Raw genomic sequence first — 22,559 nt, 5'->3', positions numbered from 1 at the left:
AATAATAACAGATTGAGACATCCAGTACTAAGCCAGCTTCCCCTATCTGATCAGTATGCATGATTAAATGAGCAAAATCATTCTAATTTAACAAAAAATTCTTTTTTTTTTTCTGTGCCATGCTGTAAAAATCCTCACATTAACCCAGGCAGGGCTGTAAACCCCTGCACAAAATCATACATTAAAACAAAAAGCAGAAGGAGCTTTTAAGGTGTGTGAATGATGGCACTGGAAATGGACACCATGCTGAAGTCAAGCAAAAACCACAAAGTTCAGACCATCTACAGACCCTCCACAGCTGCCAGGTTTGAATGCAGGGCTGTGATACCACCACATCACCCAGGCAAGGGGCACACCATTTGCTGTTTTGAGCACTGTTGGGGTTTAAGGTGGTTAAGGCATCTGTGCACATCAAACCTTACACTGAAGAATCAGAGAAGATCACTAAAGAATCAATCACAGAACATCCTGAGCTGGAAGGGTCCCAATTCCCAATCCTGCACAGGACATTCCAACAGTCACACCATGCAAGGGAAGGACTCTATCACAAAATGCAGTTTTCCCCTTCCTATGCCAACCAGGTTTCTCCATGCTCACAGCTTTTGGAGCTGCTGCCTTTGCATGGCCCAGGCAATGCTGCCTCCCAGATGGCTGCAGACACCAGCCCCACAACAAGAATTTCTCTCCATCCCTGTCTCATGCTTTGGAGATTAAAATCTGATAGGAGGCCACTCAGCTCTTCTTCTCCATCTACATTTGTGAAACTGAGACAAGGCGATATTGATCCATAAAAATTAAACTTTATTCAATTGGTGAATGTGATTATGGAAAATGTCAGCTCTTCTTTTCTCTTGTGTTAGTGTCCAATTTTCTGACAAGCTAATAACATAACAATCCCTTCTCCATCATTTTTGCATTGCTGTGGAAGAAAAATACCCAGAGGAGTGAAATGGTTTTCATGCATGTATAGCAGCAGCTTCCTCTACAGCACACAATACAAAATTATGTAGATCTTCCAAAACTCAGATTTATATTTTGTGCATTTATGAATGAAGCTGATTTTCACACAGGAAAAGCTTTTGGACCAATTGTTTTGTTTTGTTTTTCTGCATAGGCCCATTCCTGATGACTTTACTCGTTTTTGTTTTTGTTTGTTTGTTTGCTAATTTTATCTTTCAGTTTTGGATGTCAATCAATTTCTAACCTCATCATTTTTAGACCAAATTTACCGTGTTAACCAAAATGCCAAATGATTTCCAAATCAAGGGCTTGTTTGGATATAGCCTTGGCTCTTGTCAAAGAAGTTTTCATTTGCTTCTCTGCACAGCAATATTTTTCTTCAGTTTTAACTCATGCCAGCAAAACCACATGCATTTGTGTTACATGTGCTGCTGCACCCAGGTTTCAGCAGTACAAGTGATGGCCATGCCCACATCCTGCTTTTCCCTTCTGCTGAGTTATGCTCAATGGCCTGTAGATAACCAAACAAGGCACGAGGCTGGAGCAAATCCTGCAACACCTCTCTGGATGAATTATTAACATGGGGGTTCATTCTTCCCTTGCTGCTTCTGCTCCTACACCACTTTGATGCCATTTGTTCTGGTTGTAGCATTCTTGTTTTGCACTGAGACAAGTGAGAGGAAGACCAGGATACATAAAAGCAGCTTATTATCATAAATTCACATTAAAAGTTCAGCTGCACATCTTGCCATGGAAAGGGAGGAATTTCTGCTGCACTTAGGAATTGCAGCACAGATATCCATGTGTAAGGTTTCATTGTTGTTGGTTTCCATCAGCACCTTTTACAGGTGAAACCACCTTCCAGGTGACTTCTTTAGGGACAGCCTAGAAACTGAGCCATCTTCTGCCCTAAGTCAGGGTGGTGCAATCTATAACCTGTGTTTGGTCCCCAGCTCTCCTGATCTCACAGGCCACCTGCTCAACCAAAGCTGATTCAGATTTTTAATCCAGAAATAGACTTGCATGATGAGTTAATCCTCCCTTTGCTCTGGTAGAGCCCATCAGACTCCCCACAGTGATTTCAGGCCCAGACTGTAACTCCCAGTGAAGCTCAGGCACAGCTTTTGCAAAGACATCTAATTTTCAGTGTCATGATGTCAAATAATGGAGGAAAAAATGTATTATTAGATAATCTGTTCCTGGTGCCCTTTGTCCTCAGTTTTAGAAACAGTTGCTGCATTTTTGGCTGGAATTTGTTGAACTCGAGGCATCTGCTCTTAGATGTCTTCTCCTATCATTCCCATCTTCACTGGGGGGGAGTTACCACTGCACATTGCTCTGGGTAATTAAAAAAATCAGAGCTTCCTTGTAGCTATCATGTTTCTTTCAGATTTTTAATCACACTCGTAGTTCCCTGCAGAGACTTTCCCATTTTTAATTCCCCCTTTCCAGGACTTTCATGGAATTCCAGTGTTGAAGCACTGGAATTCCCTGTGTTTCCTGGATTATTTTCCTGCATATTCAGGGATTCTGACAATCACCTCACTGGCCCCAAAACCTGTGTCCTGTTGAACAGTCATCCTGATCCCTGTGTCCTTCTCAGCTGCTGTTTTCCAAGAAGCATCCCCCAGAGTGACCTACATTCCTCCTCCCAAGGTAGCCAATGTATGTGGGTTTATTAAAATGTGTGTTGTACAACAGATCTATTTTTCACTGTGATCCAGATCAGCCAGCATAATTCCCTTATCTGTAATTTCACTTACACTGATTTTGAGTGCTGTCAGCAAAGATTTTATATTTTCTCCCAGATGCTGTTAAAATACAGATTAAAGACAGGTCTCATTCTGAACAATCCCTCACCCTGAGATGCTCATCACCAAATTTACAGTGTGGTCACTGCTTACAATCACTTTTTGAGATCCATCACCCATTTTAAAATGTGTTTACTTGTCTTGGTACAAAGCTCATGTTTGCATCACAGTATTTTGTGGCATCAGATTCCTCTCTGAAATCCAAGGATTCTGTATCAGCACAGTTACAGTCATCAGCATAATTTGTAATCAAATCAAAGGCCCATATCAGTTTTACAAGAACTATTCCCATGAAATCATGCTAACTAGCATTAATTATGCTGTTTCTTTCCTGCATACATCTTGTATCAGTCTCACCATGACTTTGCCCAGTATCATTTTCACATTAAATGGTCTCTCATCATCCCCCTCATCCTTCTGAAATACTGCCTAAAATACTGTAAATACATCCTTTTAAAATAACCTCCCTTGCAGGGAAGTGCCACCTCTGAAATAATTCCCTGATGGACAACAAATGAGGAGACATGAGAGATGTCATATTTGGGACAGGCAGATCTAAGGTCCTTTATTCTGGGCTCATGAGTGCAAAGCCTCTGGGTCTACAGCCCTGTCAGGTGGACCCTGGTCTCTCTCAGGATTGAGGGGCAGGATGGCACCAGTTCACCCTTATTTTGCAGACCTCTCATGGCATGGGAGCTGCTGAGACTTGTGTCAAACTTGCAGAGTTCCCAGATTGTTTGAAGACAGGGAGAGAACTGAGGTCTGATGGCAACAGGTCCTCTTGGCCACACAAGTGCTACTCTGTGCCTTTGCTCAGGGAAAGTTGCTTCCAGAATTTAGGCATAACATAGGTGAAATAAGTCTCTTACTGCAGTAAATGAGAAGTTTTTTGCTCCTGTTCTAGCCCTGCAGAGATGTTTCAGTTATTCAAGAAAGAGGCATTATAATAGAACAAACTATTATTATTTTCTCACTGTCAGTGTTTGCTTCTCAACATTATCATTATTTAATCCATCACTGTGCTGGCAATTTTCCTGTGCATTTTGGAGCATATGAACTCCTAATAATGAAAGGTCTAACTGTCCCTAGTCTTGTTAAGTGTGGTTAGACAAACTAAAACTAAAATGATTTGCTTTTCCAATAGCACGTATTCTCAATTATACTTTATCATGGTTTACAAGCTAATTCACCAGCTCTGATAGCTCAGAATGACTGAATATATTTCAACTGCAGCCATGGTAGAGGAAAGAAAAGGGGATATTGAGTCAGGGAAGGAAATTTGCTGGGCTGATCCATGTTAAGATCTTTACCAAGCCAGCCTTTTGCTATTCTCAGAGAAAAATGAGGAGTTTTTCATGTTACTTTTTCTCTATTCTACTAATGCTTTTCTGATGTTTTTGGCTCATTTCCCCACTGCTATTCAAGTTTGAATCCAATTTAGTTAAACTGATGTGAAATCACGAGTAAACAATTGTATGCCAGCTTAGAATACACTGAGTTTTGCTTGGGCTTGTAAATCCACCAGTAAAAGCTAAGCCTTCATAAGCCAAGTCTAAACTGATTTGAGACAATCTGTGCACAAATCACCATGGTAGTTAAACTCCTGCTTTTGCTAATACTGAATGCTGAGATAGTTCCATCTATGAATGTTTAATAAAGGTCTAGAGTGAGGTCATCAAATGACAGGAGTGAGAACTTAATTATTGTCAGTAGTGCAACCTCCCTTTGAGCCTTTGCACTTTGGTTCTGTTTTATTTGGTCAATTACCTGCAAAATATTGCCTGACTGCTGGAAAGATTGTGGTGACCAAAGCAATTCAGGTTTGGGTGCCTGGATAAACAGAGCCTTTTGAATCTTTTTGCCTTAGCACTAGCACAGAGGTGGTCTGCAACAATACCTGCCTCATCTTCATCCACAAAAACAATATGATTTAGCTAATCACAAAATCTTTGGAGCAAAGTGTTATATTGCCAAATCTGGTCATCCACAGAAGGGAAAAAGAATGGATGTGGGGTTTTCCTACACTGCTGTATGGTGATATTTCCTGGCTCATCTCAGTTGTTAGGTCCTCCAGCCTTCAGTCTCTTGCTGTGAGAGCATTGCAATGCAAATAATTCATTGCTGGGAGAGCAGTGCCTGAAATACACATTTAGTCACTGATGATTCAGACCAGAATTTTGTCTACAGGAAAACTTTACCCTGGATATACAGCACTGTGAAATATGTAGCTTTTTCCTTGCCCTAGCAAAGAGATTTGGGATCATCAATATAATTTGACACAGAATTTTGTCACAGATTTGCTTTACCTTGCTGTGCAATCTGCAAGGTTGGCAGTAAGAACACAGCTGTCACCACCTGTAAGTCTTGCATGGTGTGAGGAATTAAATAAAGTGCTTATCTAAACAATAATTGATTCTTGTAAGCAGGTAGGCTTAACAAATAAGCAGGTATGCTGTGGGAATATAGCCACGGTGGCTAAGGAATGTAGAAAAGAAAGAGATGGATGCACAAGATGGAGCAACAAGCACAAACTGCATGATTTTAATGTTAATCCCAACATTCCTCATTAAAACTGCAATCTGTTCAAAGGGAAAAAAAAATCATTCATTCATTTGCTTTCCCTATCTTTAGCATTTCTAATTTTTGCTTTAATTATTAGTGAAAACATCCTTAAGAACTTTCTAATCACTCTCATTTTAATACATGTCAAAACAGGGAGCAAACTTTAGCTTGGCTGCTCCCTAGATACACCTTATAATGGAGAAGTAGTTGATAACCAGATACTTCCCCACCCAAAAAACTGCTTTTCTTAAGGTGTAGTGTGGCAAATTAGGCAGCAGGATTAGTTTATCACTACATCCACCCAAGGATAAAGATGTAATGATACAACCAAGACCCAGGAGGGATTTCTTTGTTGCTGTGATAAAGCACTGTCATTCATTTGCTTTGGCTGACAAAGCCAGGTGCAGCAGTCCCCTGTAGCACCTTGATCCACCCCGAGGTGAGCTCTGAGGGATGCTCTGTGTCCTCTTACCCTCATCCCCTCAAAGCGTGACAAGGCTCTCAGGGGTCGCAGGGCACGCAGGGTCCGGAGGGATTTGATGGGACCCATCTCAGAGTATCCAAGAGTGCTGGCAACCAGGCTGATTAAAGAGACCTGGATGGAGACACAAAGTGAAAATTCAACCTGTTAGAACGCTCCTGACATCTTCCTGAAGCCACATTTCTCTTCGCAGAGAAAAGCAAGGCACAGTTCTTCCCAAGAATATTTCTGGGTTTCACATTCTCTGAACCTCAGAGAAATGAAAAAAAATTCTTATCATTTGTTGTGCCTGTGTTTGTGCAAAAGTAGAATGCAATATGGAGATTGTTTACCCAAAGTTTCCTTGGCCTATCAAGGGCAAAGTGTGTGTGTGGAGGCTGTTGGCTGACAGTCATGAGATTCTGTGTGCAGTGTGTGTGCACAGTGGAGTGCTTGGCAGATTCAGTTTAGATGTAATGTAATATAGTGTAATATAATATAGAATAATATAGTATAATCAAGTAATTAAATTAGCTTTCTGATAAGATGGAGTCAGATGCATCATTCTCTCCCCCACCTCGGGGGAGAAAATATCTGCTATATTTTCCTTCTCTTCTGGCTTTGCCCCCTGGAAAGAAACAGCTGGTTAGTGGGACAGTGGGGAAAAAAATCTTAAATGGGAGCCATTACATTGGATCCACACAGAAGAAGGGATGATCCTTCACAAAGTGGATGAGAAAAAGATCACCATAACAGACCCACCGCTCTGTGCTGTTTTCTGTGCACTCCCTGAGGTGTGTGTATGTTCCACTACCCAAAAATGAGTCTGGTAAGTGTTACAATTGAGAGCTTTTGGGAAGAAAGCACATCTAACCCTTTCCAGCAGAGAGAAATGATTTTGGTATTTACATTCAATCACTAGTCTTCAACTAAGGGATTAGAAACAAGTCTTCTGCATTGCTGGTAGACATGATTATACCACAGACCTCAAAAGAATGATGTGCATGGCTCTTCCATTCTTCATTTACTCACTTTTACTGGTTTCTGCACAGTCTCTAAAGGAGCTGGAAATTTGACAGGTGCTCAGTGTTGAGGTTCACACCTTTCAAAGACTAGTTCTTTGAAATGAACTTCCTGAATCTGGAAGCAGCATGGAGGGGTTCCCATGCTCTTCATGTTCTCAGAGCTTTTGCAATGCCCTAGTTGGTCAGAAATGTGGGTGGTATCAGGCACAGGATGAGATTCTGAATGAACTGAGTGGCAGTGGAGATTGTGAGCATATGGAGCAATAGGGTTCTGCATGCTCAAATCAGTGTTCACAGCCTGAAATCTTACTGAGCAAAGAGTGAAAACAAACAGCTCTCCAACACTGTAGGTAGCATGCCAACTCGCATATATTAAAAAAACCCCAAGAAAACAAAAAAAAACCAACCAGAACAAATCACCACATACTATAAAACACTATCTTTTTAGGAGAAAGCTGTGTATATTACTTATCTTCCTTTTAATTTTTTTTCCTTACCATTCTCACAGCCCCAGGAATCACAGTATTGGATATCTCATACTCACCAATGGGATTGTGCAAAGCTCATCTGTGAGGAGTGGGTGCTCTTGCCATTTTTAAGATAGCAGCTAAGCCTAAAAGCAGGGACACCTCTACATCATCAAAAATAGGTGCTAGGAAACTCCAGCACCTCCTTAAACACTGACAGCTCTGGAGGGAAAACTTCCTTTTAATTTTAAGATGGGGTGTTTTTTACCCTGAAGCCCACTGCTGGCTGACCAGCCCAGCATCACCCACGAGGTCTGGGATAAATCAGGGCAAGACCTGGTCCCTAAGTCCCAAGACAGTGTCCCCTGTGGAGCAGCCTTTCCCTGAATATGCAATTATTTACATACCAGTGCTGTCTGCACAGCTAAGCACTTTGTAAAAACTCGCTCAATTTGTTAAATTATTTACCTGCTGATGGCTTTATTGTGTCATGTGGGTGACCAAGGGCAGGAGGTCTCAGAGAAACCAAGCCTGAGCTGGGGTTTCTGCCAGGATAAGTCAGCCCCCCTCCTGCAGATGACTAAGTGGCACAGAGGCTGGCTGTCACCCTGTAACTTGTCACTCTTTAACAAGGTGTGACACAGGCTCACCTCCTGTGTACAGACCCAGCAGCTGGGGCAGAGGAAGGGCTAATAAACACTTCTGCCTTTTGGTGCTGAGTGCCCTGTAAGAACATCACACTAGACAGGCAGACTGGGTTCAAGGAATGATGTCTTGGGCCTGATGGACACTGAGGAGGTAAAAATCACCAGCAAAGCCTTTGCTTCCATCTCTGGGAAAGTGGATCTGAACCTGTGACTTGAGCATGATGCCTAAGTCATTTTAGAGTAAGCAATGCCACAGGTTTGACATTCTCCTTCTGCCTGGAGGAGTGATGGGATTTCAATCCTGCTCGCCCAAAGCTCACAGCTGAAGAAGAAAATCTGGGTTTAACTTAAAAACCATCCTCAGCACACCAATGCACCCATTTTCTGCCTTCCCTGTTTCTCACCAGCCTGGTTTACATCCTGCACTCTGAAGCTGCATTAACACAGAGTTCAAATCCTCCTTTTATTCACTCTTCCCACTAATTTGATGTTGCCTAAATAATGATAGAGGGCTGGGGATTTGTCTAACTGCAGTAAGCAAATGTGCACCATAGTTATCTACTAAAGCCATTCAATTAAGTCATCTTAAAAGTCTAAAAAGTAGCTGGCATGAAGGAGAATGCATGGTAGGAGAAGCACTGTGACACATATTTCTGTCTTGGGTGGAAAGTTTAGTGCAGAAATCATTCTTAACCTCACAAAGCCTTGGAGGTTTCTGTCCAGAAAGGCTGAAGGTATGAGAAGAACAGCTCAGTGATTGTATGCTCAGAGACAGAAACCAAGATCCATACACTCACACACCACGGGAAGCTCACTAATTTGTAAAATTGATCCACAAAATGAATGTTTAAATGAAAATTAATCAAATACAGGCTACCCAACACCCTTCTTTGCTAGTTTCACCCATGATGACTGAAAGTCAGACCTTATCAAGGATTTCAAACTGCTTTAGTTGGAGCATCTTCAGGATTTCTCCCTCATCCTGGATTTGTGTCCAATAACTGTCCTTTCTGCCAAGGGAGAAGCTTTTTAGTTCAAATCCTGCATCAAATCTTTTGGATCTGAGTGGGTTCTCATTTCCTTTTGAGTGGATCTGAGTGGGTTCCCATTTTCTTTTGAGAGCCACAAATGTCACCCTGAAACACATCACAGGTGGTGTTGCCCTCCTGACACAGATTTACGCAGCATGAGATATCTCCTCAGAGGATTGGGTCATGAAGCTGTGTGATATTTGGCAATGATTTACAAGGCTGGAGTCAGAACAGAGTTTGAGATAACTTGTTTAAATGCTTGGATGTTGGTTTTGAAGGTATCCCTGTCAAATTTCATTTATAGGAGAATTACCAACGCAGGGACTTGGCCATTTGGACTTGATTAAAAGTGACCCAGAAGGTTATTCTTAGGAAAAAAATCAAGCAGTTTTCAAAATTGGTGCTGACTGCCCCACATAATCACAACAAAAGGTGAAGTCAGCTATTTCTGTTTTTTTTTTTTTTTTTTTGCTGTTGCAAGGCTATGCAGCCCAGAGCTGCTCTAAAGTTCTGCTTTGTGCTACGCTCAGAATCAAAAATGTGCTGGCACCCAGAAAACACCTCTAGGGTCAATGTAACCTCCAGATTCAGAATAGGTCAGACACACATTTCTAATCTTTTCAGTACCTGTTTGCCAATAGTTTCGTAGGTTTTTTTGTAAAAACCTACCCCTGAAGCAGCACTGCAATGTGGTGGAGACAAAGTGACTCCTAAGGATTCACTACTGCTTGGAACCATTTCCCATAAAACACCCAATTTGCTGTTGACCTTGAGCTTTCACCTCAACTGCACCTTTTTCACTGCAGGTTAGGTAAGCTGTGGAATCCCTCATCCTCCTGTGCACTTCTTCTGAGCCAAGCAGATTTATCACAGCTCTCATTTCCCTCCAGCATTTCCCCTGGAGGTCTTTCCTGACCTCCAGATCTGACTAAGAAGCTTTCACAGCTTTCCATTTAACTTAATCAGGGAAGAGTTTCCCTGTGCTGGGTCTAGACTGGTCCTAATCCCCTTGACTTGCTGCTCATTTGGTGTCCCTGAAGTCTCCAGCAGAATGCTGTCACTGGAATTTTCTGCCTAACCTGAAGTCCAGTGCACAACCTGGCCAGCACTGAGGGTCCCTGAGGGGAGAGAAGTCCTCATAAATCAGTGTGGGCAATCCTGCCTGTGAGAGTCTGTCCGAAATATCTTTCAATTTGTCTCACAACTGTCACTGAGAGACCACCCAGAACACCCCCTTTGTCCCATTGCTGGCCCTGCAGTGGAAAGTTACCTGCCAAGCCAGGGGCTCGGAGACTTGAAAGAATTGCTAAGTTACAGTTTCCACAGGTGTGTTTTCTGCATGCTACACACTGAGCCCAATGAGAAGAAGGGGACACTGTGTCCTTTTCCCAACAATAGCCTTGTCCCACCTCCTGGCCTGGCTGGACTTGTCCTGAGCTTTTGGGTGGTCCCCCACAGAAGACCCTTCTCGTTCGTCTACAACCACCGTGACAGACAAGCTGACATGACAGAAGTCTCTCCATCAGAGGAAAACCCAAGACGTCCCCATGTGAAAAGGCCTCCCTCACACTCCCCAAGGACTGGGACTGAAGCCCCCAGCCCGGGGAGGTGCACAGGGGGAGGAGTGCTGACCAAAGCAAGATGGATGTTGCAGGTGCAGGCATTGGACCACGAACACAATGGCCCTCTCCCACTGAGATATGAACTGTGTGTACCCTTTTCCAAATACCATTCTTTTTACCAGAAGATACAATAGATACAGTTTTGAAATAATCCCCTTCCCCCTCGATGAGAAGAGTATAATTAGAGTCCAGAATGGATTGCAGCTCTGAGATCTCCCCGGACATGAACCTCATCAGCTGGACACCGAAGGACCCCTGCCATTCTCACGTTTGGTAGCTATATACCCTTCCTTTTCCTCCCTTTTATTCCTTTCCCTTTTCCCCCAATTCCTCCCCAACGCATTTTTGCTATGGTTATTTCAATGAAGTGCATTGGTGTTTATTATTACCACAAAAGCCTCTTTTTGCACCCCAAGATCAACCTAAGAACCACCACGAAGCCCATCCACAGGGACAGCTCGTGACACTGCCTCCACAGACTTCAGCCTGTGGCACACAGGTCCCACTGACCTCGTGGACTAGGATGTCATTCAACTCATTTCCTACATTAACTCTTCCCTTTTGCATTCCCTGGATCATGTCAGCACAGCCAAAAGCCCAGTCTCAGTGCTGTCAGACACTTCCCAGAATTTATTCCACCCCAATTTACTGCCCAGCTCAATGGCAGTTTCCCAGCAAAGCTCAGGCTCCCAGCAAAGCCTTGTGGATCCCACCTAAACAATTCATCTTGCTATCACAGACAGGCAGAGAGGGTGGAGCTCTCTCTGATCCTGGAATTCAGGGAAGATTTTTGTCCCTGTTCCTGACTTTCTTTGCCCAGAGATAGTTTTATCTTTGTATCTATAAGAATATTGTGTCAAGAAATATAGACCTGTATTTCTATATTCTCACATATTTCTACATTCCCACATAATTTCTATATTCCCACATATTTCTACATCCCCACATGTATCTACACACAAGTTTATCTGTATAGATTTTACAATAATTTGCATGACAGATGCCTGGAGCTGGGTGGAGAGAGAGATAAATGAACCCCCACAGCTTTTATGGTTGCCATGTTCAGTCTCATGATCAAGGGAAAAATGAAATCTTTTAATTCTGGTGCACTGGGCACTGGAAGTACCAGCCCTGGGGGTTAACAAACCTGTGGCTGGTGTTTTGAAAGCCAAACTCCTGGTATCTTTGTGCCTTGGTGGCATTAGTTGGGTCTGGAGTGTCCCACTGCATGACATTCATATGTGTTTCCAGGGCAAAATCAAGAACAATCAATGAATTTATAGGGCTAGAACACAGGGAAGGATCTCTGATGAAAGGTTAGCCTCACTGATAGCTGTATAAATTATATAAATACGTACATAATGTAACTCTAATGAGAGTAATTTCTGAATGCCTTAATAATTTTCACAATCCACTTCAAAGTCTTGCCTAGGACAGAACATTTTTTCAGTAATTTCCAATTCCAATTTCTTGTCACAACTTCACTATTTTGCAGAATTTCTGTCATTCTTAAGGTAAGAAATATTACTTGTGTATGTGCCCAGGTGGTACCTGGAGTAGGGTTAAATTTCCAGTGTGCTGCTCATGCTGGTCTCACAGTCATTCACCAGTTACAGATGTGCAGCATTGTCTGACTATTTAAATTATTCACCATGAACACACAGAGATAAAATTCTACAATAATTTTATGTGCCTTCATTATCTGACAGTGACCTAAGCAATCAGAGTTGTAAACCCATGTAAACCCAGTAAAGCCACCAGAACAGAATTTTAAGGTGGCAGAAAAACAATTATGAAGTAGGGAGTGTGAAAATGCAGCACAAGGAGGGGAAAAAGCCTTTAATTAGAAGATCATAGAGGTTTTTTTTCCCAAGGATTGATTGCATTTAGAACAGCAGTGAGTTCCTCCCTACATGAACCCATTTTAATATCATATTAGCAGCCTCCACAGACTCCCATCCATGGGGGTTACAGGGAGTCAAGGGCACAGAGCTGGGGAGCAGTGCTTCACCCAGGGCTGGTGGAGGTTCCTACAGCAAGGAGAAGCTGGAATAAACTGTTTGAGCTGGAATAAAGGCTGCTCTCTCTTTTATTTGATTTTTTTCCATTCCTAAGAGCACATGGTTTCAGATAACCTGGGAGCATCCATGGGACCAGGCTGGAAGCAGACAGACCTGAGCAGCACCATCCCAAGGCAGGCACTGCCCAGCACAGACTGCATGTTTTAATTAACCCCTGATCACCACTGAGGTGAATTAATAGCAGAACCCTGAAAACTAGGAATTCTGCCTAAACAACAGCAAAAATCATCCTTGGATAATAATATAAATCCTAAAACCAACCAGAATCTCCACTAAATGCCTGCTGCTGCACATCTGAGACCCCATTGAGTCTCTGTCTCAGGGAGAAGGGGAGACCTCCTTCCTGGTATGGGCGACAGCATATGCTTTATGCAGCCAGGGATTTCATCAAATTAACCTGCTTGCTCAAATTAGAGGGGAGGGAACAGCAGGAAAAAAAAAAAATAAAAAAAGACATCTGAATGGAAGCACAGCAGCTGAGCTGAAAGCTCTGGCCACTTATTTAAATAAGCAGTTCCAGCTAATGCAGGCCCCTGGTGCTTTCAAATAGCTTTTTGTGTGCCCCAGAAACACCTGTCTCTCCCTCTCTAATTGTGCCTTTTATAAAAAATAAAAATAGAAGAAATAGTGCTTGGATTGCTGTGGGTGCCTCTTTTCAATCCAGCCTGGCACCTCCTGCCTTTTTCTGCCAAGGATAGGATCACTTAAAGACCTCTTCACTGTCCAGAATCTTTCAGAGCCAGGACTGAAGTTACAAATTTCTCCCCTGGACTGGAAAAGGAGAAAAATCCAGTCTTTAACCAAGATGCAAGCTGCAAAACCTACAGGGAAACAGGACTTTGCAAATAAATTGAAATACATGGAAATACTTCTTTTGGCTCTCTGAAATATGGTTGGGAAAAGGGAGCTTGTAGTGAGGTTGGTATTCCTTTCAGCATCCATCCTTTCTGAGCAGGCTTTTATTGTCATTTTATTTTTTTAAAATATCCCTTTGTCCTTTCATTCTGACACTGCACTTTCTGCCATACAGATGCCAAACTCTATGATTGCACCTGCCAATCCAGAAATTGCACATTATGAAAGAAAGGCATAAAGTTAAAGGGAAGTCTTAAAAATAGGACACTAGAGAGACACTAAGGTGACCTAAATTCCCATCTCTGCTCCCTGTTTCCTTGAATCACAGCCCTCATGTTCAGGTAAAGACTAAAAACTCCTTAAGGCTGCTCTGGGGTTGCTCCATGGCCTGGAGGTGAAAATGTGTCTGGAAATGAGCTATCAAAGGGCTTCCCTCACTGCAGCAGTTCATTACTGCTCCTGGAGTGCTCTCATGTATTATAACATGATGGGCTACACAAGTGCCTGGATTAATTATAAACAAAAATTATCTCCTGGAAAGCCCAGTGCTACTTCCTATTAGTCAGGTTTAATAACACATTTTTTTCATCCACTTTTTTTGTTTTGGTTTGGTTTTTTGGGGTTTTTGGGGCTTTTTGTTTCTCCAGGACTTTTCCACCTTTTAATTTTTTTCTTCTTCCATCTAGTACTCAGACTAAGGCTATAAAATTCTGTTAATATTCCATGTTCTCAGCTTGTCTCCAGGTCCTCATGTCCAAGCTTTTCAAGGCAATGTTTCCTTTTCAGAGGGCAGCCTTGTTGCAAACAGCATGTGTCACTCTTGTTGGGTTAAATGCTTTTAAATAAATCATTCCTGCATCCTAATTGCTTCCTGGCGGTTTCCTGAAGAACCTCTTTATGTCTTGCTGTTCTCTTAATCTGTCACCTCCCCTACACCTGCTCAGGCTTTTCTAACAGCTCCAGTCAATTCCCAGGGCAGATGGCTGAGAATCAAGAATTAAACCTCAGCTAATTTCCGAGGGTGAGTTGACTGTGAGGTTTCATCCAGCGAGGCAGCAAACTGACTTATTGATCTGCACTTTTCTCTCCCATCACCATTTACAAATGGATTTTCAGCTTGTCTCAATTCACCTTTTTACTGCAAACAGGCACCTTTGCCACACCTTGACATCCAGATTATTAGCACTGGGTAGGGATCACAGAATGACAGGATCTGCTGAGTTGGAAGGGATGCACAAAGATCATGGAGTGAAACTCCTGGCCCTGCAAAGAACACCCAAAAAGTCACACCTTGTGCCTGAGAGCATTGTCTAAACTCTGTCAGGCTTGGTGCCACTTCCCTAGGCAGGCTGCTAGGGATTCCTGTGAATTTTGGGGGTCACATGATGTAACTTGATCAGACAAAGCTCGGCCAAGTCCCAAGGGCTCCCTCTGCAGTGGCTGTGCAGGTGCAGATGCCTTGAAAGTCTGGTGTTTCTGTTATGATTTAGAGCAAAACAATTTCTCCATCTGCAACTGTGCTCTGCTTCTCATTCAGATGCTGTGTGGAGACAGCCTGGATTCAGGGCAGCAGGAGAGGAAATACTTTCTCCCCTAAAAAATATCTCCAAGGCCACCTCCTGTTTCATCCCAGCCTTCCTGATGTTGAAAGCTGCAGTCAGGAAGGGACTTGGTTATTATGTGAAGGCAGTGTTACCAAGCCAGGGGGGACACATTGATTCCTGGCAGAACATTTCCCTGGGGAATTTGCTTGTTTCCCTAAAGCATTTATTTTATCAGATGTTCCAAATCAATATGAAAAAATACCAAATTGTTGTGGGAAACAGGAAAATCTTAGCTTAAAAATCAGCTCAATTTAGTTGGGTTCTTGAACCTGAATTGTATTGCCTATGTCCATATTGTATTAAAAATGCCAGAATGGAGAGGGACTCTGAAGAATTGTAGGATCCCTGACTTCTGCCAGGAAGGATAATGTACAAGCAGGAGTACATATCAAAAGTAGGAATGTTAACCTTCATTGGCCTTAGCACCAACATCCCAAAGTCAGCCAGACCAGGAAGGAGGTCTGCACAAAGTCTCTACACCACCAAGTCACAGCTTTCAAGTTTCATCCCAATTCCTCTCATCTCTCCCTCACTAATAAAGAATTCCTGTCCCTCTGCAGGCTGCTTCTATCTCTTTATTTCTTCCTTTTCCCTCCTCCTCAGGAGGAGTCTCTTGAGCTCCTGACCATCCTGGATGGTGGGAAGATGTTTTTTTGGTCTGCAAGTTGGGGTTTCAGAGGTGCTGGTCATCAGGGAGGGGAACTGTGGGACAATTCCCCATCCTCCTCTGTCCCTGGAGAGTTTGTGAGACTCTGGACTGGTAAACACAGCCAAAGTGTCTCTCCCAGCTCAGCTCTTCCATGCAAGGCAGAACATCCCTGTGTATGGAATTTGGCAGCTCCCCTCCCAGTGATGGAAAGGGCCAAGCAAGTTGCATGCAAACACTCCAGGATTTTATTAATTATTTTCGTTTTAAGCATAGTCTTCTAAAAAAGGACACTGAAAAGTGCTCCATCTTTAAATAACTTTGAGAAATAAAAATGTTTGGTAAATCTAGCTCAGCAAAATCTGAGTGGAAATGGGTTTTTTACAGCACTTTTGAAAGTTGAAAATCTGCTTCAGTAATTGAAATTCTCCCGCATTTGCAGTAATTATTTATCTCCCAACCACTTTGCAAGGTGCAGGCAGATGGTGAACTAGGCTTACAGTGGACTTTTCTCCTCACCTCTGTTTTTCACCCCTTTTCCTGCAGCTGCAGCATGTTTTGTCCTGCTGTGCCTTGTCTGAAACTCAGCTTGTGCTTCCTCTTGGCAAAGCCTGGGTTCTCCCCTTTTAGCATCTATGTGGTAACCAACATGAGGTGCAAACCAAGATAAGACCAGACATTTGGATGTTTTTGCATGTGCTGTGTTGAGATAAAATGTGGGGTGGCAGAAGGAAGATTTACAGCCTCGACTGACCTGCTAACACACATTAAAACCACCTAACTCCATGTAGATTTTTTTTCTTTTCACTTATCCTCAATTAGCCAACATGTACTAAAAGAGCATTTTGTTTTTATCTTTCTTTCTTTCTTTCTTTCTTTCTTTCTTTCTTTCTTTCTTTCTTTCTTTCTTTCTTTCTTTCTTTCTTTCTTTCTTTCTTTCTTTCTTTCTTTCTCTATCTTCCTTCCTTCCTTCCTTCCTTCCTTCCTTCCTTCCTTCCTTCCTTCCTTCCTTCCTTCCTTCCTTCCTTCCTTCCTTCCTTCCTTTCTTTTTCTTTTTTATTTTTCTCTTCAAAACTGGGCTCCCTGGCTTCAGGAATCTCACTACTATTGGTTTTTTGGGAGGTTTATGGCATCACAGAGACTCAGAAGAATGTGCACTGAGACAACTTCAAAAATCCCACTGAGCATTTGCTGTGAGGAACTGGGAAGAAGCTAGTCAAAAACTGAACTCTGAAGTTATAACTCCCTGCTGTACCCATGGACTTTTGACAGCTCACAGAGAACACTAATAAGTTCTCTCTGAAGATGCTGCTCCAAGTGACAAGACATATTATCTTTAATGTGCCTTGGCTGTATTCTTGTCATTCTGCTCCTCTGTGCTTTCCTGAACAGAAACTAGACAAAATTCACATGCTCTTAGAGTAATGTCCCAAGAATACAAATTGGATTTCAGTGCTGTTTGGGAACGACTCATTACAGCAGATTGTGTAATTACTGGTACAGCAAACAGGAATCACCTTGTTAATCAACAGGGAATACAGATGGAAAAAAACAATTAAAGTAATCATAAGCTATCAATATTTACTTCACACAGCAAATTTTTAATTGTCACTTAAAGACAATCCAACACAAGGGCATAATTTAATTCAATTCAATTTTAACTAGGGAGAGAAAGACTGCTTCAAAATGTTCATCTCAGATTCAAGGATTATTAGCTGCTTCTTAACTTGTCTGACAGTGAAGTATTTGAAGCAGAAATCTTAGACCAAGTGCTTTCCAGGAATTATCTTGGAAAACATAATACCTTTATTTTTGTTTAAGTGTTCAGGGAAAGTGATGGTGCATTTAATGCCTGAACATCCATGAGTAGATCTCAAACAAGCAAACAGGAAATTTGGCAGAAAACAGGAAATTTGGAAAGCTGCTCAGTGGGGAATACAAATCTCCAGTTACCAACTGAGCAGCTCCAGGCAAACACCAGAAACATGCTGTGTTAGAACCACTCACAAAAGCTATTGAGGAGAGGGAAAAAATACATATAATTTCATTTCCATAAAAGCATCTACAAAATCCTGCCGAGTGGATTTGCTGAATAACTTTTTGAGATGCCTGGACTTCAAATCCACTGCTGAGCCGTGCTTCAGCTATTTGGCAGACAGATCTACTACCCAAAAATCTTGTGAGCCCCGCCCTGCAAGGCAGAGGAGATGGAAAAGGGGTCGAAAGAACAATCTTCACCCCGGGTGACCCAGCTGGAGAGAGACTAGTGGGGCATCAGGGCAAAAACTGAGAATTAGAGATGTTCTCCCCTCCTTGCTGCAAGGACCAACCATTGCTGGAGATGGTTGGAGAGGAAGGAGGCTGCCAGCATCCCTAACAAAGCAATTTTTTAGAGAAAATAGCTTTCTCTGCATGTGAAGACTTGAAAGACAGCATAATCTTAGAAAGAATTGGTGGAGAAATCCTCATCTCTGAAATCAGAACGGGACAATCAGGCTGGGTTTTTGTAAGCCTGGATTGAGACTAATTTGGTCAATTAAATTGAACACAAAAGCTGCAATGGAGATGATGGATTTGTGATAATGGACTTTTGTGGAGTGATGACATTAGTCCAGGTTTAAGAGGATTTCTCTGTGAATGCCACAGGCAATGAAACTTGGCTGTGACTTTTTTTCCTGAGTGTTCTTCCTAATGAGTTGGGAGTTCACACCTCTTTCCCATGAGCTTTCTGTGACAGCTTCTCTGGGCTTCCAGCCTCTCACCTCTGCCTTCAGTGCATGAGCAGCAAGTGAAGAAGCTGTTGACTGCAACACCTCCTGACTCTGAATGATGCTAAGCCCAGACTGATGTCTTTCCCAAACTGACCATGCAATGGAGTAATCCATCTGCTGTCAGCAGAGACTGGAACATAGCTCAGAATTAATTGGCTGAAGCTCAAGCTAGATAAGCTCAAGTTAATATTTATAGGTCAGAGGAAACAATTGAAAGGAACATCAAGCCTTGACACCAGCCTGCACAGCTGGTGGAGTCTCTCTGCTCCTTGTTTCAAAGGACAGGCCTGGTGGAGAGCAGTTCCCTCAAACGCTCACTTTGGGCCCCACTTTCCTCCACCCTGGCTAAGTTCAGACTCCTCACTTAATCTGCTTTGTTCAAAGAGGTTTTGATTGCATGGATGCTTGGAAAATATCTGTTCTTTGTGGAAATGCTTGCCCATGCATCCTAGGAAAGAGTATTGTGCATACATGTCATTGTTGATGGTGCTATTGATGTCTGTCCACACTTCTATCTGTCTGCACAGATATACTGCAATCTGCCTTTCCCTCATGTGAAAATAGCTGTGGATTGAGAGCTCACCACTGCAGTTCATGAGCACAGAGAGCTGATATTTGCAGTGTAGAAGGGTTACTTTTAGCAGTACACTTCTTTTTTGCAGGGTAACTTGTATGGATGCACATTGATGTTGTTTGTTCAGTATGCCCAACTTCCAGCAGACATCTAGGGCATCTCACCCAGGTGCCCTGAGCTGAAATGATTCTGCATTTTGTGGTTTAATTAACCCTTTCTCTTTCCTCCCAAAGAAATCTGCAGCAGAGTTGTTGACAGGACATTACTGTATTACAATGTATGTAAAAGCACTGTCTGCTAGCCTAGCACATTTCGAGATGCTGAGAAGCCCATTACCAGAGATCATCCTTTAGGGATTCTACATCCAGCAAAAATAGCTCAGCTTGTGGATTACTCTGTATTTTGATGTTTAGGCATCACAAAACAGAATTTTCTTTAGTAATCCACAACTGTCAGATGGAGACTCTGCTGTTCCACTGGCCCAATTCAGTGTCAAAGGTCTTTCACAAGGCAGGATATATAGAAAAAAAAATAAAATTCAGCAGCAATATGCTTATAACCCCTCTGGGTTCAAATCCTATTTAGAAATAGTGAATACATGCAAATTTTGAGCCAGTTTTATGAATTATTCAAAACAGAAAATAGATTCAGAGTTGCATTTGTACAATGAGAAAACACAGATGAGAGATGGTTTCACATGTCCAATCAAAAATCGACCATTGCAGCTTGAATTTTGAATACTGATACCAAACCACTAATGAATAATTTGCAGATCAGGAATTTTTAAGTGAATAATTTTAAACAAATAAATTTGAGAAAATCAGACAAGTGGTTCATCTGCTTCTTTTGGAGCAGCTAATTCATCCATTCACTGCCTTCTGCAGCTCAGTTGCAGCTATTTGGTTCTCAAAGCACCAAAAAGAAAATGTAAATTGAAATAAAAAGTGTGCTGGAAAAATTATAGGATATTACTGTACCAATTCAGAGTGGCAGGGTTAGCTATAGGGTAGGCGAAAAGCATCTGTTAAACCTGCTAAAAATATAGCACCAGGTTCTCATAATCTGCACTAGGAAAATATTTTTAAGAAAAGAATAGTGCAGGGGAAAGAGATTTATTCACTGAGAACCCTAAAGAGCAAGTGAAGGCCTAGAGTCAATCAACAACAAAAACAACTCAAGGGTGGAACAACTTTTTGGTTGAACTGGGAGCTTGCAAAATGAACATTTAAATGTGGGTGAAACATTTAAACATGGGTTGAGAAAATAAAACATTCTGGGTCACTAAGAAGGCTCTGGGGTTTATTTTCTGGGGACAAGGGGAGTCCCAGGGCTGGCATGCCCCCTGTTTTATGCCATAGGATGTGTGATGGGATGGTGAAGCCCCTTTCCCAGGCCATTTGTGGATGCTTCTCCAAGCTGTCATTATAAACTCCACCATTAAAAGGCAAACATGCACCTAATTTACATTTGGACTTTGTGTTCTTGTGTGGCTCCTGTTCCAAGGGGGGTTTGCACACAGAGGACAGAATTCAGCTTAGTTTGTGGTTTACTCTCTTTGGTGTTATTGAGATGTTATTCTACAGGTGTGTAACTAATTTCAAACTCCACCAGAGCTCCCAACTGCCTCAGTGAATTGATCCTGCACAGGGCTGCTCCCATCAGGAAGACCTCTGCTCATGGTTGTGCCAATATTCATCCCTCACCCAGCCCTTCTAGTCTTCAGAAGCTCACTGAAGCAGTAACTTGAACAACAAATTCCTGGAAGCCCATCCAGTACTTTAGGTGAGTCCTATTAGACCCATTTTGGAGATGGAGGAACAAGAAAAGAAAAGCTGTGTCACCTAAATCACAGTAAGAGCAGTTTTCAGAGCTGGGTTATAACTTAGGAGCAGGTAGATTCCAATTTTGTGGCTAAATAATTAAACCAGGCCTTCCTCTTCTGCTGGAGCTAATCTGAGAAAAATGAGTGCCTTCCCTTTAAAAGGTTTCTAAGCATATATGCAAAGAAGAATTTACGACCTACAATTTATGTAAAGAATTTCCTTTTCATAAATCAATTTATTAAAGCTCTGGAGAAGCTTCCAAAGGCTCTGATCCAGCAGTGCACTTAAACATGACCATAACTTCAAACAAGCAAATTGTCCCATTGAAGTGCTCTCCTGGGCTGGGGCCAAAGAAAGTGCAGTTCTTCCCTGGAGTCAAGGTTCAGATGTAAAATGGGGAAAAATAATTTCTCTGAAGTTTAATAAATTATATAATCATGGCAAAGCTCTGCCAGCCTCCCACATTAATACCTCAAGCTAATAAGAAGTGGCCTTAGGGAGATTATTGCCTCCTCATTGATACACTGAGATGAAATGTTAGACTTCATCTGGAGGATGTGGTGCTGCTGACTTTTCCCAGATTTGGCAGATCTCGCATCAATTCAAAGTGAATCTTTGAAGGAGCCAAAACTGGTACTAGGAACACTCCTGGGGCATGACCTTTCTTCTGTTCAGACTTCTAAGGATTATCCTTAAATCAGTAGAAGAAAGCGTGGTGGTATTTCAAAGATTTGGAGTATTTTGTGACGTTTTGTAGTAGTGAAGACACTTTGCCAAGAGGACTTTTCACACCTTCTCCTGGACTCCTGCACTGGTAAATATTTGGGAGCCAGAACTGAACATACTGTTACACACTGCTGGCAGCCTGGCCAGGAGCTCCGCCAAGGACAGCTCCTCTAATCTGCTGAAAACTGGTGTGCCCAGGTCACGTGCAGAGCAGGCTGAGGGGGCTGGACCTTGAGCTAGCTGGGAGTGTGGAATGTGGGAATCTTTAAATGTCATTTAAAATGGCAAAAAATGGTGCAGTTAATCCTTAAAAGTAAGCTCACCTCTCCACAGCAAAGGAAGTTCCTTTAAGCAAGTAATAAAGAGATGGACTATAGTAAAGCTATGAAATGTGAGGTAGTTAATGAATGACACGGTTACGAAAGTTTCTTTTTAGTTGTACCAAGAGGGGGAATTGTGGGAATCCTTAAAATCAGAGGGTTTTGGGAAAGCTGCTAAAGACAGGCCTCAGAAACAGCAGAACTGCAATTAGAGCTATAAAAGTTATATGAGAAGTAGAAAAGTAAGGACAAATAGAACAATGGTCTGTGTATTAACACTTGGCTAGAATAAATCCCTAAGCTGCAGAAAGGTCTATCTAGTGAGATATTAGGAAGTTTTAGGCTTAATAATGGAGCTCTGTGCATTGTGTTTTAAGGCTTACAAGCAGGTATTGTATTTGAAATAAGCAAGTACTGTTTAACCAAAGGTACCTGTGCTCATAGTGATTGGATGGAAGTACTGTCAATGTGCTTTTGCTTTGCCTGATTGGTTAAAAAACTTTTAAAGTGAGTTGCAACATTAAGTTCTTTGTCTGCTGCCTGGGATGTGAGCTGCTGGCATCTTCCCATTGTT

The 22,559-nt window shown here is 42.2% G+C and overlaps 1 protein-coding gene across 8 annotated transcripts in view; it reads right to left on the bottom strand.

Moving 5' to 3' along the window:
- Window positions 1–22,559, bottom strand: part of LOC132323610 (sodium channel protein type 5 subunit alpha-like) — a 214,937-nt gene that overhangs the window by 16,666 nt on the left and 175,712 nt on the right. For all 8 annotated transcript variants that reach the window (XM_059839042.1, XM_059839034.1, XM_059839059.1 and 5 more), the window contains one exon: window positions 5,806–5,928. In XM_059839042.1, coding sequence (XP_059695025.1) covers window positions 5,806–5,928 — 123 coding nt within the window. The remainder of the gene's footprint in view (window positions 1–5,805; window positions 5,929–22,559) is intronic.

This window comes from Haemorhous mexicanus, chromosome 1, assembly GCF_027477595.1.
Source record: "Haemorhous mexicanus isolate bHaeMex1 chromosome 1, bHaeMex1.pri, whole genome shotgun sequence".
Taxonomy (NCBI): domain Eukaryota; kingdom Metazoa; phylum Chordata; class Aves; order Passeriformes; family Fringillidae; genus Haemorhous; species Haemorhous mexicanus.
This window is presented reverse-complemented; position numbering and strand designations above follow the sequence as displayed.